The 17,355-nt window shown below is 39.5% G+C and overlaps 1 protein-coding gene across 5 annotated transcripts in view; it reads right to left on the bottom strand.

The window, feature by feature from the left end:
* Positions 1–17,355, bottom strand: part of LOC123518668 (diacylglycerol lipase-beta-like) — a 44,885-nt gene that overhangs the window by 20,001 nt on the left and 7,529 nt on the right. For all 5 annotated transcript variants that reach the window (XM_045279617.1, XM_045279616.1, XM_045279614.1 and 2 more), the window contains 8 exons: positions 16,336–16,500; positions 15,815–16,004; positions 14,620–14,743; positions 14,088–14,198; positions 13,470–13,614; positions 12,429–12,559; positions 7,900–8,016; positions 7,282–7,416 (listed from right to left, as the gene is read on the bottom strand). In XM_045279617.1, coding sequence (XP_045135552.1) covers positions 7,282–7,416; positions 7,900–8,016; positions 12,429–12,559; positions 13,470–13,614; positions 14,088–14,198; positions 14,620–14,743; positions 15,815–16,004; positions 16,336–16,500 — 1,118 coding nt within the window. The remainder of the gene's footprint in view (positions 1–7,281; positions 7,417–7,899; positions 8,017–12,428; positions 12,560–13,469; positions 13,615–14,087; positions 14,199–14,619; positions 14,744–15,814; positions 16,005–16,335; positions 16,501–17,355) is intronic.

Below are 17,355 nucleotides of genomic sequence, written 5' to 3'. Positions count from 1 at the left end.
CTACATGCTATCTAGGCCCGTCAGATTGATTGTCGTCATGGCGTCCAAAGACTCTCATGAAGATAGCCAGATAATGGACCTTCGTCTGAATTCGACGGAGAGTCACAGCCGGTAAAGGAATGGTTGGAAAAACTGGAGCTGGTGTGTACTCTTCGAGGAATCACAGAGCTCCACACTGTTGTGCCTCTTCAACTCGTCCCAGGTGTTCTCCGTCTACCAGCAACTAGACAGCAAAGACAAAAGACGAATTTCAAACAAATAAAAGCTGCGCTGATCTCTGCCTTCGCTGTGGACAAGTTTGTCGCCTACGATCAGTTTGTCACCCACCGGCTTCGAAATGGAGAGTCGGTCGATGTGTATTTGGCTGACCTGCGCCGCCTGGCCGCCTTGTTTGGAGGAATTCCAGACGCTGGCCTAGGCTGCGCATTCGTGGCCGGTCTACCTGCATCAGTCAGCCGCATCCTGAGAGCCGGCTCACGTCTGGAGAACTTGAACATCACAGAAATTTTGAACCGAGCCCGTGCTGTCCTGGCAGAAGAAGAAATCTGCGCAGGAGCAACAGTACCCTCCCACAGATCAAATCAACGATGGTGCACAACAGCCCCGGTGGCGGCCGAGGTAGTGTGCCACAAGTGTAGACAACCGAATCACTATGCTCGTGATTGCCGGGTCGGTCGCAGTGGACGCCTGGGAAGCCGAAGCAACGTGCGCTGCTTTGGTTGTGGGCAGCCTGGTCATATTGCTTCCTCGTACCCGGGAAATGCCACAGGGGAGGTGGTTCAGGCGTCAGCCACTTCTTCGGACTATCAGTAACAAGCGCCCTACCGATTGTTAAACTGTTTGTTGACGAGTGAAATGTGATGCCCTTGTTGATACCAGTTGCACCAAGTGTATTGTGTACGCCCCATGTGGTCACAGTAGAGGAAAGCCAGTGTGAGCATAACAACAATAAGTGGTGACCGTTTTGAGTGTGTAGGGACGGGCCAGGTGAAAATTAAGTTGCTGTCAAGACCATCTGTATCAGTGAGTGCACTCGTGATGCGAGACATGCCACTTGGTTTCGACTTTTTCATGGGTATGAGCGGCATAAGTGTTCTGGGTGGTGTGACAGTGCGTTCCCTGGATGATGTTAAATTTGGTGTTGAGGAATCAGAAGTGGTGTCAGTGGCGGGAAGTGCTTTGTCGGCAAACATTGAAGAAAGGGATTTTACAGTAACTTATGATAACAAAGCTAACAAATGGATTATGCTGTGGAAGTGGTACAGTGGAGTGGGGCCACAGCATCTGCATAACACAGTTCCAGAGTACATAGTATCATGAGATGTTCGGCAGGAATACGAAAATTAACTGTGTCAGTGGATCAAAGATGGTTGGCTGATCCCATACGAAGAGAGTTTTCATAGGCCAGTGAGAGGAACTATTCCCCTGATGGCTGTTGTACAGCAGAATAAGAAAAAAGTTCACCCTGTGTTAGACTCTCGTGAACTTTATTCTCACCTTGATGTGCACACAGGTGAAGCAGATGTTTGCGCAGAGAAGATTCGAGTGGCGTAGGCAAAGACAGAGAGTAGCTCTCGTGGATTTGTGAAAAGCCTACCTGCAAATCCATGTGCACCAATCGCTATGGTCGTGCCAGACGGTGCTGTTTCAAGGACGGAGGTATTGCCTGGCAAGGACGGGATTCGGGCTTAACATAGCGCCTCTCGCCCTGAAGAAGATTCTGAGCACTGTGTTAAGTTGGGACGAGAGAATTAACACTGCTGTCTCGCCGTATCTGGACGACATGCTGGTGAATGAAGATGTAGCTTCTGTAGCAGACGTTGTCCCATTATGGCCTGACTTGCAAACCCGCAGAAAGTGTTTATGAAGGAGCTCGAGTTCTTGGCATGAGAGTCTGGGGGGAGCAACGGGGCCTTTTTTGGAAGAGGGACAACATCATCAAAGACATGCCAGAAAGATTAACGAAGCGGACGGTTTTCTCTCTGTGCAACCAGTTGACAAGCCACCTACCTGTATGCGGCTGGCTGAGAACGGCGGTGGCATTTATGAAAAAACAAGTCAACGCAGCTACCTCTTCCTGGGACGACAAGGTTAATGACTCAAAGCTACGTTCAATGCTGGAAGAGACTTTGAAGAAAGTGGAGAGTTCAGATCCAGCCAGAGGACGGTGGGACGTTGAGGGGAAGCATGCTTTGCTGTGGGTGGATGTGAGCTCTCTTGCCCTAGGTGCCGGTTTGGAAGTGAATGGTGACATTATTGAAGATGTGTGTTGGTTGACACGGGACGAGTGCGTGCACATTAACCTCACTGAGCTAGATGCAGTTATCAAGGGATTGAACCTTGCCATAGCATGGAAGATGAAGAAGGTAACTCTTCTAACTGACTCTAGGACTGTTTATCACTGGATTCAAAATACATTGTCAAAAAAGGCCCGGGTGAAAACAAAGGCCTCGAGTGAGATGTTGATCCGTCGGCGTCTTGGGACACTGAGGACCATCGTTGAGGAATACAACTTAACGATGGATGTAAAGTTTGTACCATCTACAGAAAACAAAGCAGACACTCTCACTCGTGTGCTGAAGAAGTGGCTTAGCCCAGACCGTGAACACCTGGTATGTGGAGCTGCCGACACCGTCACTCCGGAAGAAATAACCACTATCCATGAGACCAGTGGACACCCAGGTATCAGGCGCACACTATATTTTTGTAAGAAGCTTTATCCTTTAGTTCAGTGACAACAGGTACGTGATGTTGTTCAAGAATGTCGACAGTGTCAGTCAATTGATACAGCACCAGGAAAATGGCAAAGAGAACTTGGCGACCCTAGAATTTGGAGTAGGGTAAGCATGGATATATGTCATGTTAATAATAAACATTACCTCGCTCTTATAGATTGCGGACCATCACGCTACACCATCTGGAGAAACATAAGACGTCAAGACACTGCCAGCATCATCGAGCAGTTGGAGTCAGTGTTTTTGGAGTGAGGAGCGCCTGAGGAATTACTGACTGACAATGCTACTAGTTTTCGCAGCTTACTGTTCAGAGTTTGCTGATCGTTGGGGCATAGCTCTTCGGCACCGCTGTGCTAACATCCCATCAGGCAACGGTATATCAGAGCGGTGTCACCAGACGGTGAAGACAATACAGGCGCGCACAGGCTGTCCGGTGGCACAGGCAGTCTACCACTATAATGTGATGCCGAGAGGGAACAGCGTGGCATCCGCCCCAGCCAAATGGATACTCCACTATGAAGTTAGGTTGTTCGCCATTGATGGGGTAAGTCAACAGCAACCATGGAACAGCACACATTGCTCCAGCGTTGGAGATTGTGTATGGGTTTGTCACCCCAGCAGGTGTTGCAATTCCAGGAGCCTCCAGGGCACGGTGACAAGAATTGTATTGGCACAGAGTGTTGAGATTGACAGCATGCCTCGCCACATACGGGACCTACGGTTGGCCACTGCGCCGCTACCGCCTGCCCCAGAAGAGGTGCTACCCGCGAGGAGACCGGATGCATAAGAGGAATACCCCATACTGTTCCAGGTACGAGCCCCAGCTGTGGATCTGGACAACGAAGAAACAACCGAGGAGGAAGATGAAGAAAGAGGCAGCGCAGAAAGACCACAGCTACGACGGAGTACACGAAAGCGTCGTCCTACACAGCCGTGTCAATACTGTGATCTATAGGATCAGGGGGAAGTGTAGTGTATGTGTGTGAATGAGCAGTTAGTTTGTTCTGTCTTTCAGTATGACTGTTGTACGAGCGAATGATGTTAACACTGTTGGATCATGTTTGGATGAGTGCTTCATTGATATGTATAAAAATTGTGTCTGAAGCTTCGAATCCTACCTGTAAAGTTGTTCTGTGAGTTGGGAGTGGGGAGAAGGAATAAACCGGGCAAAGGCAACAGTCGTGTTCCTATACCAAGTTGCTTCTACAGCGTGCTAACCACTACACTACGCGGTGTGTGTGTGTGTGTGTGTGTGTGTGTGTGTGTGTGTGTGTGTGTGTGTGTGTGTGTGTGTGTGTGTGTGTGTGTGTGTGTGTGTGTGTGTGTGTGTGTGTGTGTGTGTGTGTGTGTGTGTGTGTGTGTGTGTGTGTGTGTGTGTGTGTGTGTGTGTGTATTTACCTAGTTGTAGTTTTACAGGGCCTGGGCTTTACGCTCGTGTGGCCCCATCTCCATATCTACACTTATCCAATTTCTCTTTAAAACTATGCACACTCGTTGCTGACACCACTTCCTCACTGAAACTGTTCCAAGTTTCAACACATTTTTGAGGGAAACTATATTTTTTCACATCTCTCAGACATCTTCCCTTCCTCAGTTTCTTACTATGCGATCTTGTGCTTCTAATGTCATATTCTTCTCTCAGGATTAGTTTCTCATTATCCACTTGATCCATTCTGTTAATCAATTTATAAACTTGTATCAGATCCCCTCTCTCTCTTCTCTGTTCCAGGGTTGGTAGATCCATAGCTTTTAGTCTCTCCTCATATGTCATCCCTTTAAATTCTGGAACCATTCTTGTAGCCATTTTTTGTAGTCTCTCCAATTTCCTTATGTGTTTCTTTTTAAGGGGGGTCCACACAACTCCTGCATATTCCAATCTAGGTCATATTTTAGTACTTATCAATTTCTTCATCATTTCTTTGTCCATATAGTGAAATGCTAATCCAATATTCCTTAGCAAATCATATATCTCTCTGAAAATTCTATCAATATGGCTGTGTGTGTGTGTGTGTGTGTGTATTTTACCTAGTTGTATTTACCTAGTTGTAATTTTACAGGGCCTGGGCTTTATGCTCGTGTGGCCCCGTCTCCATATCTACACTTATCCAATCTTACTTTAAAAGTGTGCACACTTGTTGCAGACACTACTTCTTCATCTAAACTGTTCCACGTCTCAATACATCTCTGCGGGAAACTATATTTTTTAATATCTCTCAGACATCTTCCCTTTCTCAGCTTTTTACTATGCGATCTTGTGCTTCGGGTGTCATATTCTTCTCTTAGGATCAGTTTCTCATTATCCACTTGGTCCATTCCGTTGATCAATTTATAGACTTGTATCAGGTCTCCTCTCTCCTTCTTTGTTCCAAGGTTGGTAGATCCATAGCCTTTAGTCTCTCCTCATATGTCATCCCTTCAAGTTCTGGAACCATTCTTGTAGCCATTTTTGTAGCCTCTCAATTTCCTTATGTGTTTCTTTTTATGAGGGGTCCACACTACTCCTGCATATTCCAATCTGGGTCTTATTATAGTATTTATCAATTTCTTCATCATTTCTTTGTCCATGTAGTGAAATGCTACTCCAATATTCCTCAGCAAATTATATGTTTCTCTAAAAATTCTATCAATATGGCTTACTGGTTGATTGTTTTCTTCCATCGTCACTCCTAAGTCCTTTTCCTTTTTGACTTTCTCCAGTTCTACTCCATCTCCCATCTTATAGATTCCCACAGGTCGTCTTTCACTCTTTCCCATTTCCATGACATGGCTTTTGTTCACATTGAATTCCATTTCCCACTTCTTACTCCATTCCCAGATCTTATTTAGGTCTTCTTGCAGTATTTCACAATCCTCCTTTTGCTTTATAACTCTGCACAGTTTCGTATCATTCGCAAACAAATTTATGTAGCTGTTCACTCCTTCTGGCATGTCGTTAATATAAATGAGGAAAAGTACTGGTGCCAATACTGACCCCTGTGGCACTCCGCTTTCTACTGCTCTCCACTTGTGTGTGTGTGTGTGTGTGTGTGTGTGTGTGTGTGTGTGTGTGTGTGTGTGTGTGTGTGTGTGTGTGTGTGTGTGTGTGTGTGTGTGTGTGTGTGTGTGTGTCTGCATGTTTGTGTGTGTGTGTGTGTATGCATGTACACATGCATGTATGCATGTCCCCATGTATATGTGTGTGTTTGTGTGTGTAACATGTATATAGTATAAAGAGGGAAAGGAAATAAATTATTTTTGCCATTGCATGCTCTTAAAAGGAGTCACATGGAAAGAGTGTAAGAGCAGATGGACAAGCACATAAAAAGAATGACCTTTGGAGTGGCAGAGGGCAGGCACAGTACCTTAATGTGGCCTGAGAGAAGGAAGTATGAAAGAAATTAACAAAGCAAATGAGACATAATGTATGGGAGCAAGAAAAAAGTTCCCACTGAATGATTAATACTAAAAGTGGAAGGAAAGGGAAACGGAAAGACTGATGTATGAATGATTGGAAGCAAATCCTCTTTACAATTATGAACACCTGCCACGTAACTGAAAAAAAATGTCAAAAGAAAAAAGTAAATACAATATTACTGATTCATTGCAAATAAGGTTCGCAGACATCATAACTATCTAAGAGGGTACATATAACTAATGCAACTGTCAACTACTTCTGTTACAGATCTGGGCAGACAGCATATACATAATTCCTACATAATCACCTGTTCCTCATGAAAGCCAAACACTGGATTGAACTTTCAAAGAAAAAAAGTAAGACTCATTAATAAGCCCTTATTATCATCAAAGAAATAATATTTGCCACAGACTAAGCTGATCCGAGTGCCATGTCCTGCCTCCTTCCCCATTGTTGGCAGGACACCAACTCTTGCCACTTCAATCATTTTTAACTAGGATAGTTTTCTGTCACATTATCATTTGGCTTTGGCCTAGGATAATCTCCCAAGAGACATCAGTATGACAAAAAACTATAAAAATATTTAGTCTTTAGAAAATTTGGAAACAGCATAAATCATTTATATAAATGCATCAACATGATTGTCAATGAACATCACAAGAAACCTCACTCAGATCTACAATTATGTTGATGTATTTATATAAATAACTTCATCACAATGTGTTATAATACATGCTCCAAGCAGCTGGCATGCTAAGAGGGGGTAGGAGGCAGGACATGGCTGATGGATCACCTTAGCCTGCAGTGACTGTACTTAGCTCATCACTATAAAATACATCAGAGTCCATTCAAAGTTTTATGACAAAAGGTTATAATTATCAATATAGTTTCTTCTTTAGTAATATGAAACTGATTTTGATATGAGTATCTTCCTTATAGGTCTGTGGACGAAACTTCCCTCCAATGCTACAATAAAATTCTAAAATATATGTATATCTATTTCTATATGAATTTATTTACTTTTTGTCTTATCTATTCAGTTTACTTTTCATTCACCAAGTTAAAAAATTATACAGCTCCTCACACATGACATTACACTACACACATCACCCCTCAAACAGTCACAAAATCACTGGCCTCCTATCTACTTACGTAAGTGTAGGTACTGCCACTCCCTTCCAGCAGTGGCCGATCCTGTGTGGGACTGTCCACAGAGTTGGCAGAGTGAAGGGAAGACGTTGATATACCAAACAACATGTACCAACACCCCTGCGCCAACACACGGTACTGGAAGGAGATAGAGGAGAAGAATTACATGCTTGAGATCTATATTACTTAAAAAAAAAGGCTTGCATGTTCTACCTGTTATCAGCAAGTTTGATCGCAAGGAGAGAGAATGTAGAGACAGAATGTGTTTGTGTGTGTAAAGGTAAATTAATATATATATATATATATATATATATATATATATATATATATATATATATATATATATATATATATATATATATATATATACTCATCAGAATTGAAAAAAATTACATGAAATAATTAAAAGCTGTTATGAAGATAAGGCATTTTTAGCAACTTAGGCAAACATGAGATTAATAACACCAACTGAATTATTTCATAACCAAAATCAGTTACCATATTGGCTAAAAAATTAATCAACTAATATAACTGATCATGAAAGCTTCAAAGTCTGTCATCTATCCAACACACAACAGTCAATACAATGCCATCATCCTGTATGAGTGAGAAGACACATACCTTGGGCTGAGGACAAGTATCCAAAACACATTTAATCTTATGGCGCAGGTCATGGAGGGAGTTCAAAGAGAGTCGAGGGACTAGATCATCCCCAACCACCACTGACATCACAAAACTCTGAGGAATATTTTCTTATTGCATTATGGCTCCACAACAGAGGTCATATAGCACTTGCTCAGATTACAACACAGCACTCTCTCTCTCTCTCTCTCTCTCTCTCTCTCTCTCTCTCTCTCTCTCTCTCTCTCTCTCTCTCTCTCTCTCTCCCTCTCTCAAACAGTTTGAGACAGAAGCAGAGAATATGAGAAGCCAGTTTGACTTTGAAGAGTTGAAAAATAAACTAAGCAAACAAGATAGTGTTGAATGCCTTACTTAATAATGTGGAAGAAAATAATAAAGCTGTAGAGTCAACTGTAAAAAAATCAGAGGAGTGTGTAGGAAAAATGGAGCAAAATAAGAGAGAAATTGAGACAAGTGTTAAAAAGTCTGAAGAATTAGTGGAAAGAAAGTATAATGAGGTTGTAAAATTGAGCAGGGATTTAAATGAGGACAAAAGTGAATTAACAAAAATGAGCTCCAGGGTGGAAGAAATGGTGGGTGACATGAAAGGACTGGTGAAGGGAGAAATCAAGGAAAATGCCAACCTAATAAGAGAAGAATGTGAAAGGGCTTCCTCAATTATTATATCAGGAATACAAGAACCAGTGATTGAAAGTATAGTTAAGAGACAAGATCATGTCAAAAATATGGTGCATAAGATATTTGATGAAATAAAGGATGATGAAGACAGATGGATGGAAGATATATTAGATATAAGGCGAGTGGGTAGATACGATCACGATAAGAAAAGTTGTAACAAAAGACCTGTGAAAGTGAGATTCAGCTCTGAAAGAACTGCAAGGGAGGTGTTGGCCATGGCAAGCAGGCTCAGAAGGATAGAGGGAATGAAAGAAATCTATATAAATAGAGATATGTCATTACCAGAGAGAATGAAAGTTCAAGAGATGAGAAAAGTGGCTAGAAGTCAAAATGAAAACAGAACAGATGAAGAAGCTAAGAAATATTTTTTTGCTATAAGGAGGGAAAAGTGGTGAGACTGTTCAAGAGAGGTGTGTCAGTAGAGGTGGAAGGGGCCATAGGAGGGATGATGGCCCCCAGGGAGTAGTGACAAGAGGTGTGAAGGAAGAAGTCTTTGTGGATCTAAGGTTAATTTATACCAATGTGGATGGCATAAGCTCCAAAAGACTAGAAATAGCAGACTTGCTAAGGGGAAAAAAAAATCCCATGGTATTTTGTATGGTGGAAACTAAAGTAAAAAAAGAGATAAATTTGGAGTTGTTTGGCTGGGAAGGATACAACATTTGGAGGAAAGACAGAGTGGGTAGATTTGGTGGAGGAGTTTGTATTCTGGTCCACAACAGTTTAAGGGTGAAAAATATAGAGATTGAGTCTGAATTAGCTGAAGTGTTAGCAGTGGAAATTACAACGAAAGAAAATGAGAAAATAACAGTGATAACGACGTACGTAGCACCATACACAGGAGCTTGGACAAGAGAAAGCCACGAGAGAATGAGGAAAGAGACCTTGGATACCTTAGAAAGATTAATCAGAGGATCAAATCGCATCATACTTTGTGGTGATTTTAACTGTAAAGAAGTGGACTGGGAAAGTATGGAGCCGAAATGCGAGGAAGGGAGTTGGGGAGCTAAAGTATTTGATCAAATGACAGAAAATGCTCTGTACCAACACATCAAAGAAATGACAAGAGTTAGAGGAGATGATAACCCATCAAGATTGGATCTAGTATTTACTAGAAAGGAGGAAGAAATAGGTAATATCACGATTGAGAGCCCACTAGGAAGAGATCACGTAGTCCTAATATGTGAAGTGTGGCTCAGATATGGATTGGAGTGTGAGTCCCAGAAAACTGCGATTAATAAGTACAACTTTAAGAAGGCTGACATAGAGAATATGAAGAAATATTTTAGAGAGAGGAGGTGGTTCGAGAGGATTTTGGAATTTGAATACAGAGGCAATGCTGGAAGAGGTACTGAGAGTATACGACGAAGTGGTTCAGAAAACAGTCCCTTTATATAAGCCAAGAGAGAGATAAAAAGTGTGGTTTAATGAGCGATGCAGAAAAGCCAAAGAAGAGAGAGATAGAGCATGGAAAAATATGAGAAAAGAAGGAATGAAGGGACAAAGGAAAAGTATCATAGAGCACGGAATATGTATACAGAGGTGAGAAGAGAGGAAGAGGCTAAATATGAGAAAAACATTGTGGATAAATATGAAAGTGATCCTAAACTTTTTTACAAATACATTAATGGTAAAACAAAAATTAAAGGTGCAATTCAGAGGCTGAAAGTGGAAGGAGAGATTATTGAAGATGAGCGAGAAATAGCTCAGGTATTAAATAACAAGTTTAAATCAGTGTTTGTAAAAGATGGTGATTACGTTGGAGAAAAAGGAGTACTAGGAGGATATAAAGGCCCCAAGTTGGAAAACATTGTATTTGATAGAAAGGAAGTCATAACAAGACCAGATGCTGGATGTAAATAAGGCAATGGGACAGGACCAAATGTCAGGATGGGTGTTGAAATGTTGTGCTGAGGAATTAAGTTGGCCAATTCATCAGTTATACATACATGAAGTCATTAGAAGAAGGATATGTTCCAGAAAAGTGGAAGGAAGTGCAAATAGTAGCCATACATAAAGAAGGAAGTAGAGAGATAGCATTAAACTACAGGCCTGTTTCTCTTCTGTGTATATTAATAAAGGTGTTAGAGGGAATAATAAGAGATAGATGGATGAAGTTCCTAGTAGAAAGAGAAATTCTTTCATCAAAGCAATTTGGATTTAGAAAGGGAAGATCTTGCGTTACCGATCTTCTAAGTTTTTATTCAAGACTAATTGACATAGTTGATCTGAAAGGAGGATGGTTTGACTGTATATATCTTGATCTAAAAAAGGCTTTTGATAAGGTATCCCACAAAAGACTTAAGTGGAAGATGGAAAATGTGGAGGACTTGGGGACAAGATACTTAAATGGATGACAAGTTACTTATCAGGAGAAAATGAAGACAGTAGTACGGGTGTAAGCTCTGAATGGGCTGAAGTAGAGAGTGGAGTCCCACAAGGGTCTGTGTTGGCACCCCTAATGTTCCTGACATATGTAAATGATCTACCGGATGGAGTGAGAAGTTATATTAATTTGTTCGCAGATGATGCAAAAATAATGAGACAAGTAAAAACCCAAGAAGATTGTCAAGGTTTACAAGAGGACTTGGATATTATTCACGAATGGAGCAATAAATGGATGATGGAATTTAATGCTGACAAATGTCATGTGTTGGAAATGGGAAGAAGTATACACAGACCTCATGCAAGCTATAGGTGGAGTGAATCTAATGTGTGTAGAAAGAGAAAAAGACTTGGGGGTTATAGTACAAAACAACTTGTCACCTGAGGGACATATTAACAAAATTGTAGGGGAAGGTTTGGCAATAGTTGCAAATATCAGAACTACATTTACTCACCTGAATGAAACACTGGTCAAAAAAGTAATAGAATCAATTCTGAGGCCAAAATTAGAATATGCACAGGTGGTATGGGCGCCTTATTTGAAGAAACATATACATAAACTCGAACGGGTACAAAGAGCGGCAACGAAACTGGTGCCAGCCTTGCATGATATAGATTACCAGGAAAGATTATGTAGACTAAATCTGCCAACGTTGGAAGAGAGAAGAAGAGGTGATATGATCGAACTGTTCAAGTGTGTAAATGAGATTGACAAGATTGATAGAGATGACTTTCTCGAGCTGGATATGATGAGAAGACCAAGAGATAATCATGATTTGAAATTGAGGATTCCAGGGTGTACAACTGATATTAACAAGTTCAGTTTCCCAGCAAGAACTGTCACTGCCTGGAATAGATTACCGCAGGGTGTAGTGAGAGCAGGAAGTATCCATAGTTTTAAAGAAAAGTATGATAAATGGATTCAAGCGAATGGGACACCACGAGCGTAGCTCATTTGCCGTAGCAAATTTATAGGTAAACTCTTATAGGTAAACTCACTCTCTCTCACTGAGAGAATGCTGCCAACCAATATTAAACTCAACTTATGGATTGCACAACAACCACCCTCAAAATAAGCAAGAAGGAGAGGGAAAAAAATCTGAGTATCACTGGACACAGGTTGCTAAACAGTAGAAAAATGTCAATAAACTGAGTCATCTTAGATAACAATAAATGAAACTAACTCCTTATTCAAAACACAAAACAATAGGAAAAAGACTTCTTTCCACATCACTAATTAAGTGAATTATGGTATCCATGAAACATGTCAATCAAAGTGTAAATATCCATTTTTTTCTCAAGTATTACAAGGAAGAAAAAAGATTTCATATTATACTGTACATGCACTCAATTACAGTTTCTATATATTTCAACACTTCACAGCTATTTCATTTACTTACAATACTTTTTTTTATATTTCAAAACACCTACACAACTTCTCTTACCTGAGTTGCCTGAGCAAATTCCCGGGAGCAGAGTCCCCCCGGTGGTGAGAAGGCAAAGCACCTGAGGCCTGGATACCGTGGCTTCAGAAGGGCAGCCACTACCACAGCTGTTCCTGCTCCTAAACTATGGCCTGAATCATATTACCATATATTACTACATATCTACATTTTCATGTTACTTAACTTAATGCTACACAAGTTACATGTGATGTAGAAAACTTGAAATAGTAAAGAAATTTCAATATAAAATAAAAAGCAAAATAATAAACATGAATCCACTTTTTAGGAAGTGAATTTTTTCTGCATGTACAAACAGTAAAAGATTAATAAATAAATAACAAATCTTGGGATCAATCTTTCCTTATCCATTATTCTCACACACATGAAATAATTTATGGCCTTATAATTATCTTACAAACTATGTATGTATGTATGTATGTATGTATGTATGCATGTATGTATTTATGAAGGGGATATGAGAAGAGACAGAAATGGGGGTGTGGAAGGGAAGAGGAAGAAGGTAGGCCCAAGATTCATGTCAAAGCAGCTCTAACCAAAGACACCCGACATGGAGAAAAGAAATATAGATAGAAAAGCTGCTTCATAGAGTAGGGAGCCATTTGTACATGCATATAAAGACCTTATTTATTAATATGATATGAAACAAAATTTTGATAAGCAAAAAAAAAAATAAATAAATAAAATAAAAAGATAAATAATAATAATAATAACAATAAATAATAATAATAATAATAATAGTAATAATAATAATAATAATAATAATAATAATAATAATAATAATAAAAAAAATAATAATAAAAAAAAAAAACTTGACTTGGCTATTTTGGCATTCTTTTTTTAGGGAGAAGGAGTGTTGGGTTTTTCAATGTCAAACCTGGAACTAACCCATCTTTCTGTCTTTTCAAGTACATTTCACACAATTCCCTTGATAGCATCCAATAAACATGTACAACACTAAGGAATTAGACCCATACAGAAAGCTTCACCAAAACATTTTCTTGGTAAACCTGATCCACTCACCAGTGATCACCAAGCCATAACCAGGGCGGGATGAGCAAGCTTCATTTAGGGCCCTGGATTCATCCAGCCTAGTAAGGACACTCCGAGCAGCTATCACCATACCTTTGTGGGCCATGCATCCTGCAGGCAAGCCCTCACCCTCAACCTGCAGTGTAATAAACCAGTCAAGTGACATTAAAAATAAGGGCAAAGCTAACATGAAATTAAATCTAGCTTGGCCTATTTCTCCTTGTAAATATGGGAATCAGAAGCTGCACATTCTGATAAACTCATTACAGCACTTTTATTATGCCAACTCAGTAATTGAAAGTACTTGACATGAAATAAAACAATGTTGGCAGAGTATACTATAACAAGAATATGTTTTGAAAATTTTACAATGTATACAAAAAGATTGTAAAGACATACAAAAACAAAAAATGTTTGTCTCTATCACTTTACTTCAGTCTAAGATTTAACCATTGAAAGAAATTACTGAAAGACGAACTTTATCACTACTACAACCTAGAAATTTCAGAAGGGAGTACTAAAGCCAGAGAACATTTCCAACTATATATCTAAAGTATATCTTAAATTGTAAAACACAACAGTAACTGCCAGCAAATGAATGCCACTCACCACAGTGCACTGGGCATTAAGGTCTGTGATGGCATCATGCAGAGACAGAGTGCCTCGGATAGCCAGTACCACATTTTGGGTCTCATCGTCAATGGCAATAAAGAAGGGAACCTGTGGATGGCACAAGCAGGCTTTACTAAAAAAAAAGAAATAACCTACACTCATAAGAGTTCCTTCTGTGAAAATAATATCTATCTGATCTTTACTTCAGTTGATGTACATTTATTGCTATCACCTCTTTTAGTTCAATTTTGATAGCTATACTACTTCAGGAAAGGCTGTGTTTTTTCATCATTTAATTCAAAGAGCATCCTCCCTTTCTCAACTTATCAATTCCTCAAACATCCAGTTATTCACCATCCATAAAACAGAAAATCTTGTCAATCTAATTCCTACAGGTCATTAATTCATACACTGCAAATCATTATATCATATACCTCAAAAAGATACTTATTAAAAATGGTAAAAACAATCCCTTTTCTCAGTCATGACCTATACAATAATCTAAATTCTTAGCAAAAAAGATTCTCACCTCATAGATTTTATTGTGGAAAGTAATATAAGTAATATTCTCTTCAGAGAGTCCTGTGATGGCCTTGAGTGCTGCAGTGTGACACAGGCAACAATTGTCTTGCATTACATACCGTGGAGTGGACCTGAAGACAGTTCCATGTGACTATTATGTATTCATATTTATATAGGATATCCCTTTCTGTCAATCATAACATAATTAATCAAATAACAGTATAAAGTATAAGATCTAAATTTTAGTGATAGATGCCATATATCAAGAAAGATTATCATGTGAAGAAATCAATCATATATGTGTTACCTGTGCTTGACTACCTTTAAAGATGTTTTACACAATCTACACCCTTTAGAGCAAATGATTATCTATTACATGCAGGCTATGAGCACTCACCTACCAGGCTATTTCCATAAAGGAAATTCAATCACCAAGTGTCCAATTAAACCAGGGATTCTCAAACTTTTTAACTTGTCAAACCCCAATGAAGTTTAAAAATTTCCATGGATCCCCTATCTTTTAATTCAAGGAAAATGATTCCAAAAAGCAAAAACCATGTGTGGCAGTAGTAATAGTTTTTACATCAATGATGGCACCCAAGGGAAAAGAAAACATTACGAAACAAAATCCGCTATTTGTCAATCCGAAAAAAAAAAAAAAAAAAAAAAAGCATGGTGCATCCAAAACAATCGCCAATTTAGTTAGCAAGGTTTCTTGATACTTCTCTCTTGAAAGATGTCGAGTTGTAGGAATGAGTAGTAAAGCTGTGAGACACTGAGGGTTGGTTGAAGGTAGTGTAGCCCGCACTGCTTAAATTTCTCAATATTAGTTATGAAAAATAAAATAATTACTTATGGTTTGAATTCAAGAATTCATTCTTTTTTTTTTTATCTAATGGTACCCGATTTTATTCAGAATTTTACAAATTATAATTTAGATTATAAAATTTCCAGATGGAAGCTTCAATGGTCCCTTCGACCCCAGCAGTAATATTCAGTCCCCCCAGTTACTTATCAATCTCCTTTCGACCCCCTGGATATACATCAACCCCTTGGATGGTCCCATTGACCCCTTGGGGTCAATATCAACCACTTTGAGAACCACTGGACTAGATAGTGTTTAGTGGTAGACACTATTAAAAAAAAAATAAATAAAATAAAAAAATAAATAAATAAAAAATTAAGGCAATGGATTTACTAACCTACAACAAGAACAGCACAGCAAGTGAGCTTTGAGAGAACAGCACCCTTGGCAAAAATTATGATAGATGAACCATGGCCAACCATAGGAGGCCATGGCAAACTTCATGAAATGTTCTGCACTGCCAACCTTCATCCATTCAGGCCGTGGGGATTGCTGGTAGGGCAGTCTCCCCTCATCCTGTAGAGTGCCTGCAAAATAAAGATATCACAAAAAAGAAAAATATTATCATAGTCACCAATGTGAGACAACTTGTGAACATTACCAAAATAAAAGATGCATGAAAGATGTTGGGAGTAAGAATGTACACAAGGTTAGTTCTGGCAAATAGCAATGAGTGAGTGAGTGAGTCAGTCTGTGAGAGATAAGGCAACCTCATAGTTCTCCAACCTTTACAGTAGGCAGTCCGTTATACATATAGTTAGATAGAGAAAATGTAGTGTTGGATCCATTTCACTTTTTTAAAAGTATGGTTGACCCTGGAGAGTACATTAATCTTTACATTTTTACACTGTGACTTACCAATACTAGCTGTAGAGGACCTGCTGATAGGAAGGTGACGATCAATTTTCCTGAAAGACTCCTCTCGCTGCTCTTCATACTTCCTCTTGAGACGAAGTAGCACCAATGCAGCTGCCAAGTCTGATGCCACCAGGTCAAGGTCCTCAAACAGTGAAGCAAACACATCTGTACCAGATATGTGGAATATAATAAAATCTTAAATATACATTTATCTGATATGTGAATCACAATCAAATCTTAATTTCAAATTTTAATTCTAAATCTAAACTTTATGTAAATGGCAACAATACAAGTCATGGCACATGAAATACATTTGAAATTTATCTGAAATTTCATGTATATAAAATTTTATGGTCATAATGCTTATCAGATTCTGCCCAATTACATGAAACCAAAAGTCAAATTTATGTATTAGTACTAAACTTTCTATCTATCAAACTATCATTCTTTTTATTTATGGTGGGTAGTGGCCAAAGGCAACAAATTATATATAAAAAGACCCTCTCTACATTTTGTTTTCCTTTTTTCAGTTTTATGTCCAATTTCCCTGCTCTATCAAAGCTAGGACAGCATTTTGTAATGAACAAACTTTAGATATGACATTTGAGAACTGTTACTCTGAGTGAATGCCCTTCCTATCCTTGGACTGCGGTCAAAGTTTGAACTTCTGGCCCCTCAAAATGTGCACAGAGTACCACTGTACCACAGCAGCTCCCCTATTTTTTTTTTTTTTTATATATACCATGTGGGCTTTTCACAGGAATTTATGGGCAAAAGGGGATACTTTTTGGGGTACCTCCTATCTCAAAGCCACCCGCTAGGAAACCGTTGTCCTGAGTGAGGAAGCCCATCCTACACTCGGACTGTGGACAGGATTCGAACCTGTGCGCGGACCCCAAAGCACGCATGGTTCCACTGTACCACAGTGGCACCATACTTGTATACAGTATCTGATGCGTACTTATTTCTATTCCTAAGGATGCAACAAAATGTCTCAAAAGAAGACAAATGGGGAACATT

The sequence above is a fragment of the Portunus trituberculatus genome, chromosome 44 (genome assembly GCF_017591435.1).
Source record: "Portunus trituberculatus isolate SZX2019 chromosome 44, ASM1759143v1, whole genome shotgun sequence".
NCBI lineage: Eukaryota > Metazoa > Arthropoda > Malacostraca > Decapoda > Portunidae > Portunus > Portunus trituberculatus.
This window is presented reverse-complemented; position numbering and strand designations above follow the sequence as displayed.